Source organism: Numenius arquata, chromosome 1 (genome assembly GCF_964106895.1).
Source record: "Numenius arquata chromosome 1, bNumArq3.hap1.1, whole genome shotgun sequence".
Classification (NCBI taxonomy): Eukaryota; Metazoa; Chordata; class Aves; order Charadriiformes; family Scolopacidae; genus Numenius; species Numenius arquata.
This window is the reverse complement of record NC_133576.1, coordinates 129,628,077-129,642,458: the sequence shown is the minus strand read 5'-3', so window position 1 is coordinate 129,642,458 and position 14,382 is coordinate 129,628,077. Positions and strand designations below refer to the sequence as shown.

The 14,382-nt window shown below is 43.5% G+C and overlaps 1 protein-coding gene across 1 annotated transcript in view; it reads left to right on the top strand.

Moving 5' to 3' along the window:
* Positions 1 to 393: 393 nt before the first annotated feature.
* The window catches only part of HEPHL1 (hephaestin like 1), a 34,464-nt gene continuing 20,475 nt past the window's right edge, over positions 394 to 14,382 (top strand). Inside the window, exons 1-5 of the mRNA XM_074168416.1 lie at positions 394 to 563; positions 9,718 to 9,962; positions 10,728 to 10,940; positions 12,769 to 12,948; positions 13,951 to 14,205. Coding sequence (XP_074024517.1) covers positions 394 to 563; positions 9,718 to 9,962; positions 10,728 to 10,940; positions 12,769 to 12,948; positions 13,951 to 14,205 — 1,063 coding nt within the window. The remainder of the gene's footprint in view (positions 564 to 9,717; positions 9,963 to 10,727; positions 10,941 to 12,768; positions 12,949 to 13,950; positions 14,206 to 14,382) is intronic.

The window sequence follows — 14,382 nt, the reverse complement described above, 5'->3', positions numbered from 1 at the left end:
AAACTAAAAATAAAGCGGTTTCATAGAGACGGCAAAAAGACCAACAAAAAGCTGCTCCAATATGCCATACTACCTAGTCTGGAAAAAAGAGGACAGAAAAGCAACCAAAATTCCACAAAACACCAACTGGCTCTAGCCTGGGCAGGTAAGTGAGCAATTTATGCATTCACTGCAGGATTGGCAAAGGTCCTGCCACGGCAGCAACCTCCTCCCCAGCCCTGCTCTGCATAGTCAGGCTCTCTGCCTATCCCAGTCTTACCTGCTGAAAAGGAGGAGCTTTGCTCTGTCCATTCCTTATTTATAACTTGTTGAGAGCTGGGAGGGAGGGGTGAGCTCTCTGTGGTGCATCCTGCTGCTGGCTGCCCGCTGCCAGCCTCGCAATCACAACTACAAATGCCTCCCGTGCAGCGTGCTGGCTGCCTTGGCGCTCTTGGGTTCCTCTGGCTGTTGGCAGCAGTGGAAGCAAAGACCAGAACCTATTACCTCGGGATTGTGGAAGAGAACTGGGACTATGCACCGTCTGGGAAAAATCTGATCACAGGACAAAACCTGTTAGATGACAAGTAAGTCACTGGGGTCTCTGATAAACTGGAGACGTATTGACAGCTCCAAAGAAAATTGACTAACGTGGTTAATGTGGCTGTAAATATCTTAAGATAGCCCTTTTCTTGTTTTTCTTTCAATGGTGGTGTTGTAGGCAGAATTTCAGCTTCAAGGCAAGAGTAGACTTTGGTTGATCACTCTTCCATCATGGTTGATTAAACAAGGTTATAGTTAGAGTGTATTTGAAGGTGACGTTAAGGAACAGATTTGTCAAAAAAAAAAGTCATATAGAGGGTTCAAAATCCCCTGTGTGTGTTTCACGGAGATGCAGGTATTTCTGGGAGTTGTTCTCCAAAGGCAAATTGCAACTTTGCCGTAATCAAGCACATCTCTCTGCAATAAGACATAGAAGTCTCTTTCAGTGGCAAAAGCTTGTGAGTTTGTTCCCCGTGAGACAATAAAAGTTGGGGACTTGATATGACATTGTAAAATTCAGATGTGTATATACCTACAAACGAGATATAAGTAAATGGCGCATATATCCCTGCAATGTATGCGACTGTGGAGAGCTCCGCTTAGAAAATCTATTTAGATAGGTGTTTAAGCATACAACAGTGAATGGTCACACTGAAGTCCTGGAGACCAGCCATGCTGAAACTGGAACGTGTAGGTGAGCGCTGTGATGAATTGTGGCTTGGACAAAGGGAAACAGGCATCCGTTCTCGTGCCCACACTGCTGGAGTTGTCTGCTGGACATCGGATGAGGATGGCACAGACCCTTGGTGCCTCTCTACAGCATGGGCTTCAAACATGCGTGGGAATTTTTTAAAGATTTCATTGGTATCTTTGACACTCTAGAGATAGTTTGGGGGTCCTTCCTCTGCTAGGCTTGGGGTTGGAATGGGAGCTGTGAGCAAGTGAGGAGGTCCCAGTGACCACACCAGGTCTGGAGGCGCAGTGAGAGCTTGATGTTGTGTCCCAGGAGTTAGAAATGGAAATGTCCTTTCTGATTTTTCAGGAAATCCCAAGTAATTCTGGACTTTTCTCTAGTGGCTGGTAATTTTGGAATCACTCTCAGCTGGAGTTCATAAATGAAATGATTTTACCATGAGGAGAAGTCAAGAAAGTTTTATTTTTCAACACAAACTTATGCTTATGCTCTTAACAAGTGGAGATAAGATCCAACTCATTAGGTGTTACCTTTATAGGTAGAATTCAGGGTAATAGTTTGTTCCTAGCCTGTGGAAAACTGGCTTTGCTGGGAAGATTATTCTTCAGTTGTGTTAAACACCTGAATTTATCGCTTCACTATTCACTTTAGCAGAGGATAACTACCTCCACTCCCTAAACTGGAAGACCTCTCACTAAAAATAGTTCAGCTGTAAGTGAACGGCAGCTACCTGTAAATCCACCCCAATACCATAGAGAGGCTTAGAATCTGTTCTGTAAACTGTACTTTTAAGGCTGTCTGCACTTTGTGTTCCCTAAACATCAAGTGGCACATTTACTTTAAATTCTGTGACATAAATGCGATGCCTTTAACATAGCACGACAGGGAGGGATGATACCTTATGTCTTCAGTCATCGCTGTAATGTAATAATTACAGAATGCTAATTCCAAAGGGTTTACCCACAGAGGACTTTAAGGTAGACTATACATTCAAAGCTGAAGAGCTGTTTGTGATGAACTCTCTATGTGCAGAATAATAAAGCGATTCGTGTAACTAGTTGATTCCATTTCCAAACTGTATTGAGTTGAGACAGAATAAAGTGTTATATTCTGGAATAATAGTGTGTCTGCATAAGCATGTGGACTAAATAATGAACCAGTAATAACTGTTTTGACCATTTAGCTCTGTAGTATAGCCTGTAATGTAAATTTAAAACAGTATACTAATGCGTTACTTTTCAGCTAATTAATTGGTTCCTATGGATATTATCAAAAACATAGTTCCACAAACAAAATTTAAGGATCATTTCCTAGGTAGGGACAGGAATGCATTTTGAGCCAGCTGTGTTCTGCAAGCAGGAACGCTCGGGCTCGCTGAGCCAAGCACTTCTCACCACTTCTCATCCTCACAGCACCCATCTGATGGGGCACTATCCCAGTTTTATTGATAAGGAAGTGAAGATAAAGAGGTTGCAGACAAACTGATTACCTTTAAAAGAGTCGGTGCATACACATAAAGGAATGCTCCCTTTGATTCCAGCTAGCCCACAGAGATATGATCAAAACCACTTATTCTTCACTACTTAATAAAAATACTGAATTAGCAAGTGTGTAATGGAAAGTGTTACATTACCTGGATCAGATAGTGAGATTTAAGAGATGATTTTCAATGTTGCTGTGCCAAAGTCAATAATATCTTCCTCAGCCTTTATTTTTCAGCAGTAATGAGGAGAAAGGACACTTTGGTAGCCGAGGCATGGGTCTGGAGGTCAGGTGAGCTGGTTCTGGCAGCTGGCAGGGCTGGGCTCCTGCTGTGCTGGTGCTGAGTTGCCTCCCCAGCCAGGAGCTATAGAGCTGCATCAGCACCTCCCTGGGTGTGAGCTGAAAGAGCTGCCTCTCGTCAGAGCTGATTAACCCAAGCACAGCCCCGTGTTGGCATAACTATTCTGCTTGGATGCTGATTTTTATTACTCCTTGTGTTGCTGCAGTGCTCAAGGGCCAGCCTGCAGTTTGAGCTGTGCATCTGTGCTTCTTATGTAAAGAGAGTAATGAGGCTGTTTGCCTCTGCCATTCGTCTCGTCTACTTGAAGCCTCGAGCTGTTCCATTAATTCTTGTAATTTGGAGTGTCATGAATGAAACCTAGATATTTCACTCTCGGTTCTCCCTTCAAAAATTAAGCTGACATTTTATGAAGCACAGAGGACTTTGGAAATCACAGATACAAATTATGGCCGCTGAGTATAGGTGAGCTGGGATGGTGTTCAGCATCCCCTCCCACCTGATATAGCTGGCGAAAGAGCTAACATCATTAAACCACAGAGGACTGGACATGCTGCGTGCGAGGTGCTGTCAGTGCTGCTGGACGTGCTGCAGATCCCAGGGAGATTTTGTGGGTTAGGGCATAAATATTGTTGCAGTAGAAGGGTGGGCTCACACATTGCCTGGTTCCTTTAATGGCCACATAGGCAACGGCCTTTCAAAAGAGAAATACACCTAGGTGTTGTGGCTTGACGTACATCCATCTTTCCCTCCCTAATGTGGCTCAGCCCTCAGGATTAGAGTTTGGTTGATAATCCCTTTAAATTAATTTGGTGCTAGTTTATATGATGGACACTTAAATCTTGCTCTTCTGGTGGTAGATGTTATTAAGTTTTGCCCGATGTAACAGCTCATCCCATCTCTTTAGGCCACCTATCCTACATATATCTGGGCCAAGTCTTGCACCCACCAACACTAACGGGTGCTTTTTGTTACCACAACATCAAACATAGTTTGTGCAATTTGCCTATGAGGAGATCCCACCCAGATAAATGGCAGTAAAACTGTCGTCACAGATGCTAAACTAATGGCTGTGTCATCATGCGGCCAAATGACCCAATTGCATCAGCGGAGATGATCATTGTGGGAAGGGTCAGCATCCAAAGGGCATTTGAGTTGAAATCCTGTGTCTAATGAAGTCTGAGAAGAGTTTTGTTATTGATTTCAGTGGAAGCAGAAGTTTATCCTAGTAGAGGAACCATTATAACCGCACTTCAGAGCTTCGTCTAAGATTATATGGGTTTGATTGACCTCTTCAGTTGCCTGTGTGGGTCAGAAAAGGCCTAAAACATCCTTTGAAGACATTGTGTCTCCTTCTTTTGAGGACAGACAATTCACCTTGTTGTTTGATGCTGTGTGGTCAGGGCACCGTCTACAAAGGTGAGTTGGCATCACTGGTGCCCCTCCGCTGGCCATCCCTCTAGCTCAGACCTTGCATTGGCCTTAGCACAGGAATCATGGTTTGGCAGAGGGTTACCCTGAGCAGGTTACATGACCCACGGGCATCCTGGAGCTGTGGGCACCACTCTGGCTTACTCCAGCCACAGAAAAAATGGGAAACTCAGGGAAAAAAGCTGTTATAGACCCAGGCACAGAGTATGAAAAGAGGGTAGAGAATATGGAAGGTTTCACAATCAACAGATTTTAGGGAACAAGCTCATAAAGATAGTTGTTTAAATGGTTGTCAATGTAAAATCTATAAGTTTTAGTGGAACAAGGGTAATAAAAGAAAGTTTGCATCTACCTACTGTTGCACCCAGGAGTGTACAGTGGTGGTTGGGCATGTTAACCATAGGAGAAAATCTGGGACTCCACATCTGGTAGTTATTCGAAGTGCTAGTTTTTCTCTGGTGATTACAGCGGCAAACAAACCCAGCAGACTTTAAAACTGTATCAGCAAGGGATCCGGCTCCAGGCTACTTTGGCCATGCACAACAGGTAGCGCACTCTCCATTTCTTGCTGCACACTGTAACATAGTACTTATGTAAACACCTCTTGAAAAAAATAAACCTCTGTCAGGTTTAGCTCTCTTTCTTATGATCAAAGGTAATGTAAACACAGCAAAAATCTTGGCAAAATACTATTTCTGTGTGATAAAAGAAATAGGTGTAGAAATTACACTTAACTCATGGTCCTACCCTCACATGGTGGGTTATCTGCATGTCTAGTCTTGATTTAAAGTAGAGTCTACATAACACTCTTGTTTTACTCTTTCTCTCATTTGGAAGAGTTGTAGTGCTCATCATTGCAGAAAGATGGATGACTTTAATTATGTTAATATTAATTTTAAGGAATTAGAGTTCATTCCCTATTAATAACTCCCTATCCCACTCATGTGCATTGCCAACATTTCTTTGAGTTTAAGAACTACTGTGAAAGGTCAACTAGCAAAATGAAATCAGACACAGCAATAAAGGAAGGATTTGCATGGTTTTCCTAGTCTGAACAAGATTTTTTATGCCCTAATTCACAAGCCTGCTTACCTCTATCTGTAACATTAGGACTGGCCCGACTGGAGGAGATAAAGGAAGAACTTAGTGTGGTTGAAGAATTTCTGAGAGAATTTAGGAAGTTTGCAAGGGTACAGGTCCAGCGGAGGGAAGTTTTCCATTCCCTACAAGAAGTGGGACTGGCCGATCATCGCAGCTTTCTGCACATGAACTGCAGGCTGACGACTGAGTTGGGGGGAGATAACCAAGATTTAGAAGAGCAGCTCTTACAGCCACACAAGACCGGAAGGATGGAAGAGGTTCAGGCAGTGGTATCACAAAGCCAGCTGGATGAAGTGGTTTGAAGTGAGCAGGGGAACATGAAGAAGCAAGAAGAAAGTCTGTCTTCTTGTGACAAGACAGCAATGAGAGATAGGAGGCATTTTGGCAGTGAGTAAAATCGGCACATTGTGACCACCAGAAGAAAGAGGCAAAGGCTGATTCAGAGAATTGGACATGTTTAACCACACAGGAGAAGCAATGGCTGCAATGACACGTTGGAAAGTCATTGTGTAGGAAAGAATAAAACAGGAGATGCAGTTGAAGGGGATGTTTAACTCAGTAACTGAAAACGTGAAGTGTTTTGCAAGGAAGCAAATGTCATCAAAAGAACAAGACAGGGAATTGTATATGAGAACTATTGTCAAAGACAGGAGGTGAAAGGTCAGCAGGACACTATCCTGAAGACAAGAAAATCTCCAAGGGACTTTGGAGATGGGTGGTAAGGAACCACAGGGTGGGAGATGTGCTGGTACAAATGGCACTGGCGGCAGAGACTTCATGGAGCACTGAGAAGACGCTCTCACTGAAAGACAGAAGAAGGACAGGGGGGAAACCTCTGTGTCTCACAGATGGAACATCAGGGACTGTGGCACTAAACCTATGCCAGCTCCCTCCAACACATTCACTGGCTGCACCATGGCACTGCACAGATGTACCAGCCTCACAGTGTGGCCACGTGTTCGTGATCCAGACATCTGGGAGTGAAAAGGAGAGGACACTCACACCCATGTATCCTTGCTATAAGCTTTCTATGGCTGATACCATGAACTCCAGTCTGGGCAGTCTTTCTGCAAAGATTTTTAAGTACTGTAATGTGCAGCACAGCAACATTTGTGAAGAGGCACAGAGCTGGTAGTTACTTGCAAGGCTGAGGTGGGCACCCAAAAGTCCTCCTGAATGAAATGGGGAAGCCTGAACACCTCAAGTGAGTCTCACAACAACCATTGTGCTCTGTTCTTGTGTGCTGAGGGTGGCCAAAAGGGCATGCTGAAAGTATGTGTGCCTGTATATGTAGAAGAGCTCCGAGACAGTAGAAGGAGCGAGACTGAAGTGTCTGCACTCCAAGAAACTCCCAAACATGAGGGTATTTTGGGTGTGAAACTCTTCTGCCCTTTGGAGAGCGTGGGTCTAGAAGGAAAGGAAGCTCTGAAAGAGCCTGTCCGTAACACAACAGCAAGGGTATCAGTGGTGTGTAGGAATTTGTCTCCTAGAGTTGATTGGTTGTTTTCTTTTGGACAATGATTAAACAAAATCCATAATTAACCAAGGCCAAGAGGCCAGGTTGCTGCTTTCATGCCATGATGCCTTTCTGGCTCCATGACTCTTGCATTGCTTGATGCCCTGCATAGAAGAACATCACCTACCTTGTGACTGGCTGTAGTTGATACCTGCACAGGCAGTGGGCTCTGCAGCTCTGAATGGGTGATTTGAATAGGCCTGCTTTCAAAAAACTGGCACAAAAAAGACGTTTTTTCCCGGGTCCTAGGTGGCTTTAAGTAGGAGTCAGGCACAGACCCAGCCAACAGAGATGCTACAGCATGGCTTTGGGCACTCAGAAAGTCTCTAGTGCCTAAACCCAAGTGTTTTCTCAGGGTGATTTCTTGAACCTCAATACTTAACTGGGTTCTGAGATCCCTGTTCTGTGCATTTACAGGAGTTAGATTTATGTCAAGCATTTGACAAATCCTGGTCAAAAAGTTTGCATTTTTCTGGGGTACAGTTCTCCTTCTGCAGGAGGCACAGTGTATCCCGGGGGAGTGTGCGATGTAAGGGCACTGTCATCATGGGGAAAGCACAGAGCCACTGCAGCACCTCATTTAAAATAATTGGTGGCTGATGAAAACGGAAAAAATGCTGTGGAAAAAATGCTGCTTAAAGCAAGTACTTCTGAAAAAAAACCTATTTGATTTTTTTTTTTTAGAGAAAATTTCTTTAAAACCATTCTAAAAATCAATTTATAATTCAAATTAGGGCATAGCCACATTAATACATTGCCATGAGGTTAGGAAGCATGTGCATTTATGCTACACTACTACTGACACCACCTGCTACTCTGTGGTGATGTCTCTTGTAGCAGATCTTCCCCCCAGGCAGTGGAAGGTATCTTCGTCTTGGTGAGCATGGCATGCCTTGCCAGGTCTTGCTGTGCACACACAGACAGTTACCACAGATCTGCTAATTCACTGAAAATACAGACTTCTTGACAACTTGTTTTTTAACCACACTTTTGGGGTCTATTTATTTATCTGTATTTATACATTATTCTGTGAAGAAGCAGACTGAGAAGCTTCTGTCCCTTCCCCTCCATCCTAGCCAGCACTTTCTGCCACAGCAGTATCATTTGCTACGTTTCCATTTGTGCCAAAATAGGTCTTGGCTTGCTACAGAGCACATTTTTCAAATGAAAAAGCATTCTTTTGTGAGGCTGTTATATCCAGATCACTTCAGGGATCTGGTCTAGACAGCGGCTGTGGAGATGTATTGGCCACAGATGGGAGACGTGCATTATGGTGTCAAGCAGAGATGGCTTGAAAAGGGGGAGCAGTGGATCTTCTGGTGAAGAAATTATAGCAAATCATACCTTTCAACTTACGTGACATCCAACACGTAGATTGCTGGCACTGCACAGCAACACTGAAACAAAATGGGTTTGCAGGTGAACTGGCCAGTCACAAAACCTCATTATAAATACGGAGTTGTGTATTTCTGCCAGTGATACTTCTGGAAAACTTAGCTCAGCTTTTTTATGAGTTTGTTAGGAAACATGGAAGTTCAAACAATCTTCAGGGGATGCAAAAACTCATGGAGCAGTCAGCTATGGTGAAGTTGGTCATAAAGTCCGCTGCTGGTTATGTGGCAAAGGGACATACTACTTCCTACACCATAAGGGATATTTAGGGATGCAGAATGTGTATCATACTGCCAGGTGTAACCTGGAGAGAAGTAAAAAAAATTAGTATCATAACAAGATGTGCTGAACATGACATTCCAGTATGATGTTATAGTTACTAGGGCAAAACTAATTCCCAGTTGTGTGAGAAATATTGACTGGGAGCACCTCTGGCTTTAACTGGAATATTACTTGCATATTGTATGAAGTTCTTGTGTTCAGACTTCAAAAGAGATAGAGAAATATTGGAAGGCTTTCAGAAAAGAGCTTCAGGAAAGATTTGTGGCATAAACCATGTCACTGTATTTGGTTTGTCCAGAAGAAGTGTAGGAGGCAATTTAGTCAATTAATTAAAACTTATGCAAGTGCCTGCATAGAAAAGAAGCTCTTGATGGTATGTGGCCTCTTTGATCTGAGAGAGAGCTTGATGGGAACCAGTGGTTGGAGTGTGGGGCTAGATGGTATTAGACTACAAATGCAATTCAAGGAGCAGGTATTTAATAGCTATAATATGTCAACCACTGACCATATGGTGGATTCTCCATCACTTATTGTGAAGTTGCTATAAACATTGGCTCTGGAATGTAGAAACTATGCATTTCATGCAAAAAATATTTCATGCTACTCTTCTGGGGTGTCAGACTAGTTGATTACAATTGCTCTTATTTGATTTAGAAAAAAATTTGGTTTTCTTTTCCTTCTGAACGGTCATGCTTTCAGATGTGAGGTTTCAAACTTTAAAAAGAGGGACAGACTTTCAAAAAAAAGGCCTGAGTGGCTGGTCCTCAAGTGAAGACTTGTAGCAACCATTCTAAAGACCAGTCTTGCAAGTAGGATGACTGCTACCACGCAGAAAGGGGCTTGGACCCTGCTAGCACTGTCCATGTTTACTCCTCAGCCTTTATTCCACTAGCTATGAGATATGTCCCAGGGAACTACTTATCTGCACTGCAAGCACCAGTTATTTATCAACTCTTCAAGGAGTTTTTCTGTCTCTAAATTATCTTCCCTTCCCAACACTAGGTTTGCAAGTGTGTATGCGACCAGAGGAGCCAACCGGATAGGGCGTGTGTACAAAAAGGCTATTTTTAGGCAATTCACAGATGACACTTACTCCCAGGAGATCCCCAAAGCAGCCTGGTTGGGGTTCCTCGGGCCAGTCCTGAAGGCAGAAGAAGAGGATGTCTTTATTGTCCATCTAAAGAACTTTGCTTCCCGTCCATATTCTGTGCATCCACACGGGGTCTTCTATGACAAGGACTCTGAAGGTAAAAGCTGGTTTGCCTTTTCTCTTTTCCTCTCCTTTTCCCCTGGAGTGTCTAATATGGCTAAAAGTTTGTCCAAGTATTTATTGTTCTGGCCATTGACATCAGAAGGCTTTAGAATGTTCTCTCATAAAATCACCAGTAATTGCAGCTGATGACTAAAAACAAGAACAGCCTTGTCTCTTAAAACTTTTCGCCACAAACCTTTGACGCCTGGGATAAATCCAGCACTGAAACAGGTTAGGTGGGTCTCTTTTCCTGAACTATAAGTCACGGAAGTATCTTCCCTCCTTCCTTCTACTTCTAGCCTGTTTGAATTGCCAGAGTTCTTGTAAGTAAATGTTTTCCTCTCTACAGGGCTGTAACAGGCATGATTTAATTTTCAGAATCCAAAGCCTATGCATGTGTATTTTGTTTAGAGGACTGTATGGATTTGCCTATGTTCACTACTCTCATCAGTTTTCTGTGTGAAGATACACAATGTCAGCTGACAAAATATGTAGATGAGAGTAAAGAGCAGAGGAAAAACTAGAACCTGTTAATGTGTCTTTAAAGCTTCATCTACTGAAAAATGGTGGATTTTAACTCAACATTTTTGTGTGTTTTACCAGAACTTCTGAATTTTTTTCATAATTTCTCAGTGATTCTATGTTTGTGAGGGCTGTTACTAGTTTTTAAATCTCTGATAAAATAGAAGAAATTACACATTTACTTAAGGAAAAGAGTTAAGGAGGGGCTAAAAGCTTCCTTTTTCTTTTTAATGTTTAGGAGCACTTTACCCTGATGGAACTGGCGGTAAAAGCAAAGAGGACGACTTTGTTGTTCCCGGTGGAAATTACACATACACATGGCCAGTAAGGAAAGATTATTCCCCAACTTTGGCAGACTCAAACTGCTTGACTTGGATTTACCATTCTCACATTGACACACCAAGAGATATTGCATCTGGTTTAATTGGGCCACTGCTGGTTTGTAAAAAAGGTACTGAGCTAGAAACACTGATAAAGCAAGCCCCTCTGCCAAGCTTGGCATCTTAACAGTCATTTTTGCTTACAGGTATAAACATGATGGTCTAGAGTCTATCCCTACATAGCCCATAAAAAGGGTCAAGGAATAGCTGGGCCATTCCAGGAGCATCCCAGGGTAGGTATTGTAGCTCTGGGACAACCCCCTTCCTGCTCCCCTTTGGCTTCACGAGAGATTTGCCTCGGCTGGTGGAGGGACTGCAGCATGGTCTGTGGCCGAGACCGAAAGTAAATGTTCCCAAACTGGGATTGTTTCAAGACAAGCAAAGGACTCGTTGCCCAGGAAATGGAATGTAGGCTGGGCAGGTGACTCCAGCCTTGGCATTTACATATTTGAAACCCCAATGTTCTTCGTCACTTTTTTCCCCTTGTGGATAATATATTTATTTTTGCTCACAAGTTGTATATCACAGCCATCCAGGGATGTGCGCTGAACAGTTGAGGTGACAGCCTGTCCAGACTTTATAGTCTGGACAGGTGACAGCCTGACAGACTTTATAGCCTGCTAATTTTATGCTGGAGCCATCAGGGGCCATGTACCAGCCCTCTCCCCTCTATCAGCTGAGCTGTCACCCCCTCTACTCCTGGGCACGTGTAACTCTGCCACCTCTTCCCAGTACCTCCCGCAGGACAAAACCAGCCCTGATTTTATATACAGAACATATTAGTGAAGCAGGTTTTATATACGAAGAAGAGAAAGACTTCAACGTGGAAAGGATAGACCTAGTCTCCAGCTTAACTCGCACAATAAAAATGTTTTACACTTTTATTCTCCTGGAGAGACTTTGAAATCTGCAGAACTGCCTGAATATGTGAAACTGAGCCCATAGCTATGCAATAATACATGAATTTAGGAGATAGCACATTTTAAACAATCCTACCCCGAAAGGCCAGGTTATCTGCATGTTCAGTCTTGAATTCATCAAGGTGGATATCCGCACAATGCTACTGCTGTAGTTCTCCATCCAGCGGTGGTGGGTGGCTCCTTACAGGATGGACAGCAAGGCTCTAGGGCTCCTTCCCATAGGAGACAGGGGAAACAAAGGTTTTAACGGGTTCAGATGCAGACTGGATGACTAGATGAAGTCTAAACCTGCCAATAGTTGATAATTGACTACTCAGTATCGCCACTCCTATAGTCTCAGGTTGTTCCCCAAGTGATCACTCAGTGAGACTGAACTTAGCCTGAAGAGCTTATATTCACCCTGCCTTCAGTCTTCTTAAATTTAAGTATCTAGTTTAGATCATTCTCAAGGCTTCCTTGTCTGTGCACGGAGAGCGAGCCACATTTAATCGGCCATTCTGAGGGTATGGTTCACTAGTCGCTTCAATGCAACAGAAATGCAGGCTACCACTTGCCTCTCCTTTCTCCTGGTCAAAAAAAATGTCACTGGTTTCTGACTGGATCCGGCCCATGACCTGCTCACTGTGTAGGCACACAGATGCTTACACTGACTAAAGGGCAGAGTTGGGTACAGGGAGCCAAAGATGGGGAAAAGCACAGATATTGGCAGATACTTGTGCTTATGTCAAATCAAACAGGTCCTGAAATGTCAGCTTGACTTAGATGAGATGAACTGCCTTCTGGAGACACTCGTCTGCCCAAAGGCTGTTGGAGCGGGGTCAAGATGTCTTAGAAGAGCAAAATTAGTTGAGATTCATTCTGCCCTACAGATCACAAGCAGAGCACCGTATTTCCTCAAGTGCTCCAAAGTTATTGTCACTTTTAAATTCAATCCCCTCCAAGGCTTTTTTTATCACTTTCCTTTTCGTTTGCAATTTAGGAACTGCAGATGAGACCTCAATAGAAGGGACTGGTGCTGCTAACGCTTTTGCCCTGATGTTTAGCATTGTAGATGAAAACTTCAGCTGGTACCTTGATGAGAATATAAACACCTTCTGCTTAGAACCAGATACAGTTGACAAAGAGGATGAAGGTTTCCAGACCAGCAACCGAATGCATGGTGAGCAGGACTCTTGAGCAGATGGTGACCTGAAGCAGTGACCAGGCTTTTTTCATTTCAGTAGGACTCTCTGTCCCTTGTGATGTCTCTCCTTTATCTGTGTCAGCAAGGAATGGGTCAGGATGTTGAAATACCATATTGATAAAAAGTCTCACCCTAAATACAGCACAACACTGGTTTGCAGAGAGGAGATTTGGATTTTGTGCCCAGTTCTGCCATCTGTTTAGCATTTTATCTCAGACAACAGATTTAAGCCATCTGGTGACTGTTTGACCAGCTGTGAAAAGATAAAAGGAGGCAGAGAGCACTTTGAGATATGTGTATTGGAACACTCCAGCATTTCTCCAAGGCCCTTATGGATGGTGGGCTGGCTGGTACAACCACTCCTGCCCTTCAGAGATCCAGTGGCTAATAGTGCTTTGTGCCATTTGGAGATCTGGTGTAAGAAGTTAAATCCAGATATTTATCTGTCTTTTGGTTGTTCTGTGGGGCCCAGCAGGTAAAATATTTTGCAAAATATGGGTGTCTGTCTCCTAGTGTCCGGATACACTGCCAGGTGTGGAAGCTGAGGAAGAGAGAGCTGACTAGACTGATTTGACTGATATCATAATTTTCAAATCTAAATTGCTTAAGCCTGGCATATAATGGTACATTTATGACTCAGAATAAGAGGAAATAGATTTCAGACATGCTAAATAGCTGCAGAACAAATTAACTTCATTATCAGGCCTTTTTGGTGATGACTTGGCCTTTGCAACATCTTGATATCACCCAGGAAGTTTTTCACAGACCCAACCAGAGAATTTGGGCCATTTGGTCATCCAGAGCTGTAAGCTGTGTGTTTGAAATGTTACTCTTCACCAAGGAGTCTGTGAGGGCCTTGTTCACTGGGGACATTCAGTTTCTTTTCTGGGCCAGGAAAGGATCATCCTTAGAAATGGGGTCAGAGGCACTTGGCACTTTTCTTTCACCTCTCATAAAGTCTCATACTTTTGTTTTTAGCTATTAACGGTTATATTTATGGCAATCTCCCCGGCTTGGAGATGTGTGCTGACACTTCCATGTCCTGGCACTTGTTTGGCATGGGAAGCGAGATAGACATCCACGCTGCGTATTTCTATGGCCACACGTTCACTAACAGAGACCAGCGGGCAGATGTCGTCGGTCTGTTCCCAGCAACATTCATCACAGCGGAGATGACTCCCGGGAACCCCGGGAGGTGGCTGATAACGTGCCAGGTTAACGAACACTTACGAGGTACGCTGCTATAGATCTGCCCGATCCATTCAGAAGTTCCAGCCTCTGTTATGCTTGGAAAAGAAAACTGAGAGATGTTTCCAGGGGAAGTAGGATTTGACACTTTTGCTGTGACTAACTGAACACTTTGGAACTATTTCACCAGATAAACATCATGAATATAAGTTTAGTCACCAG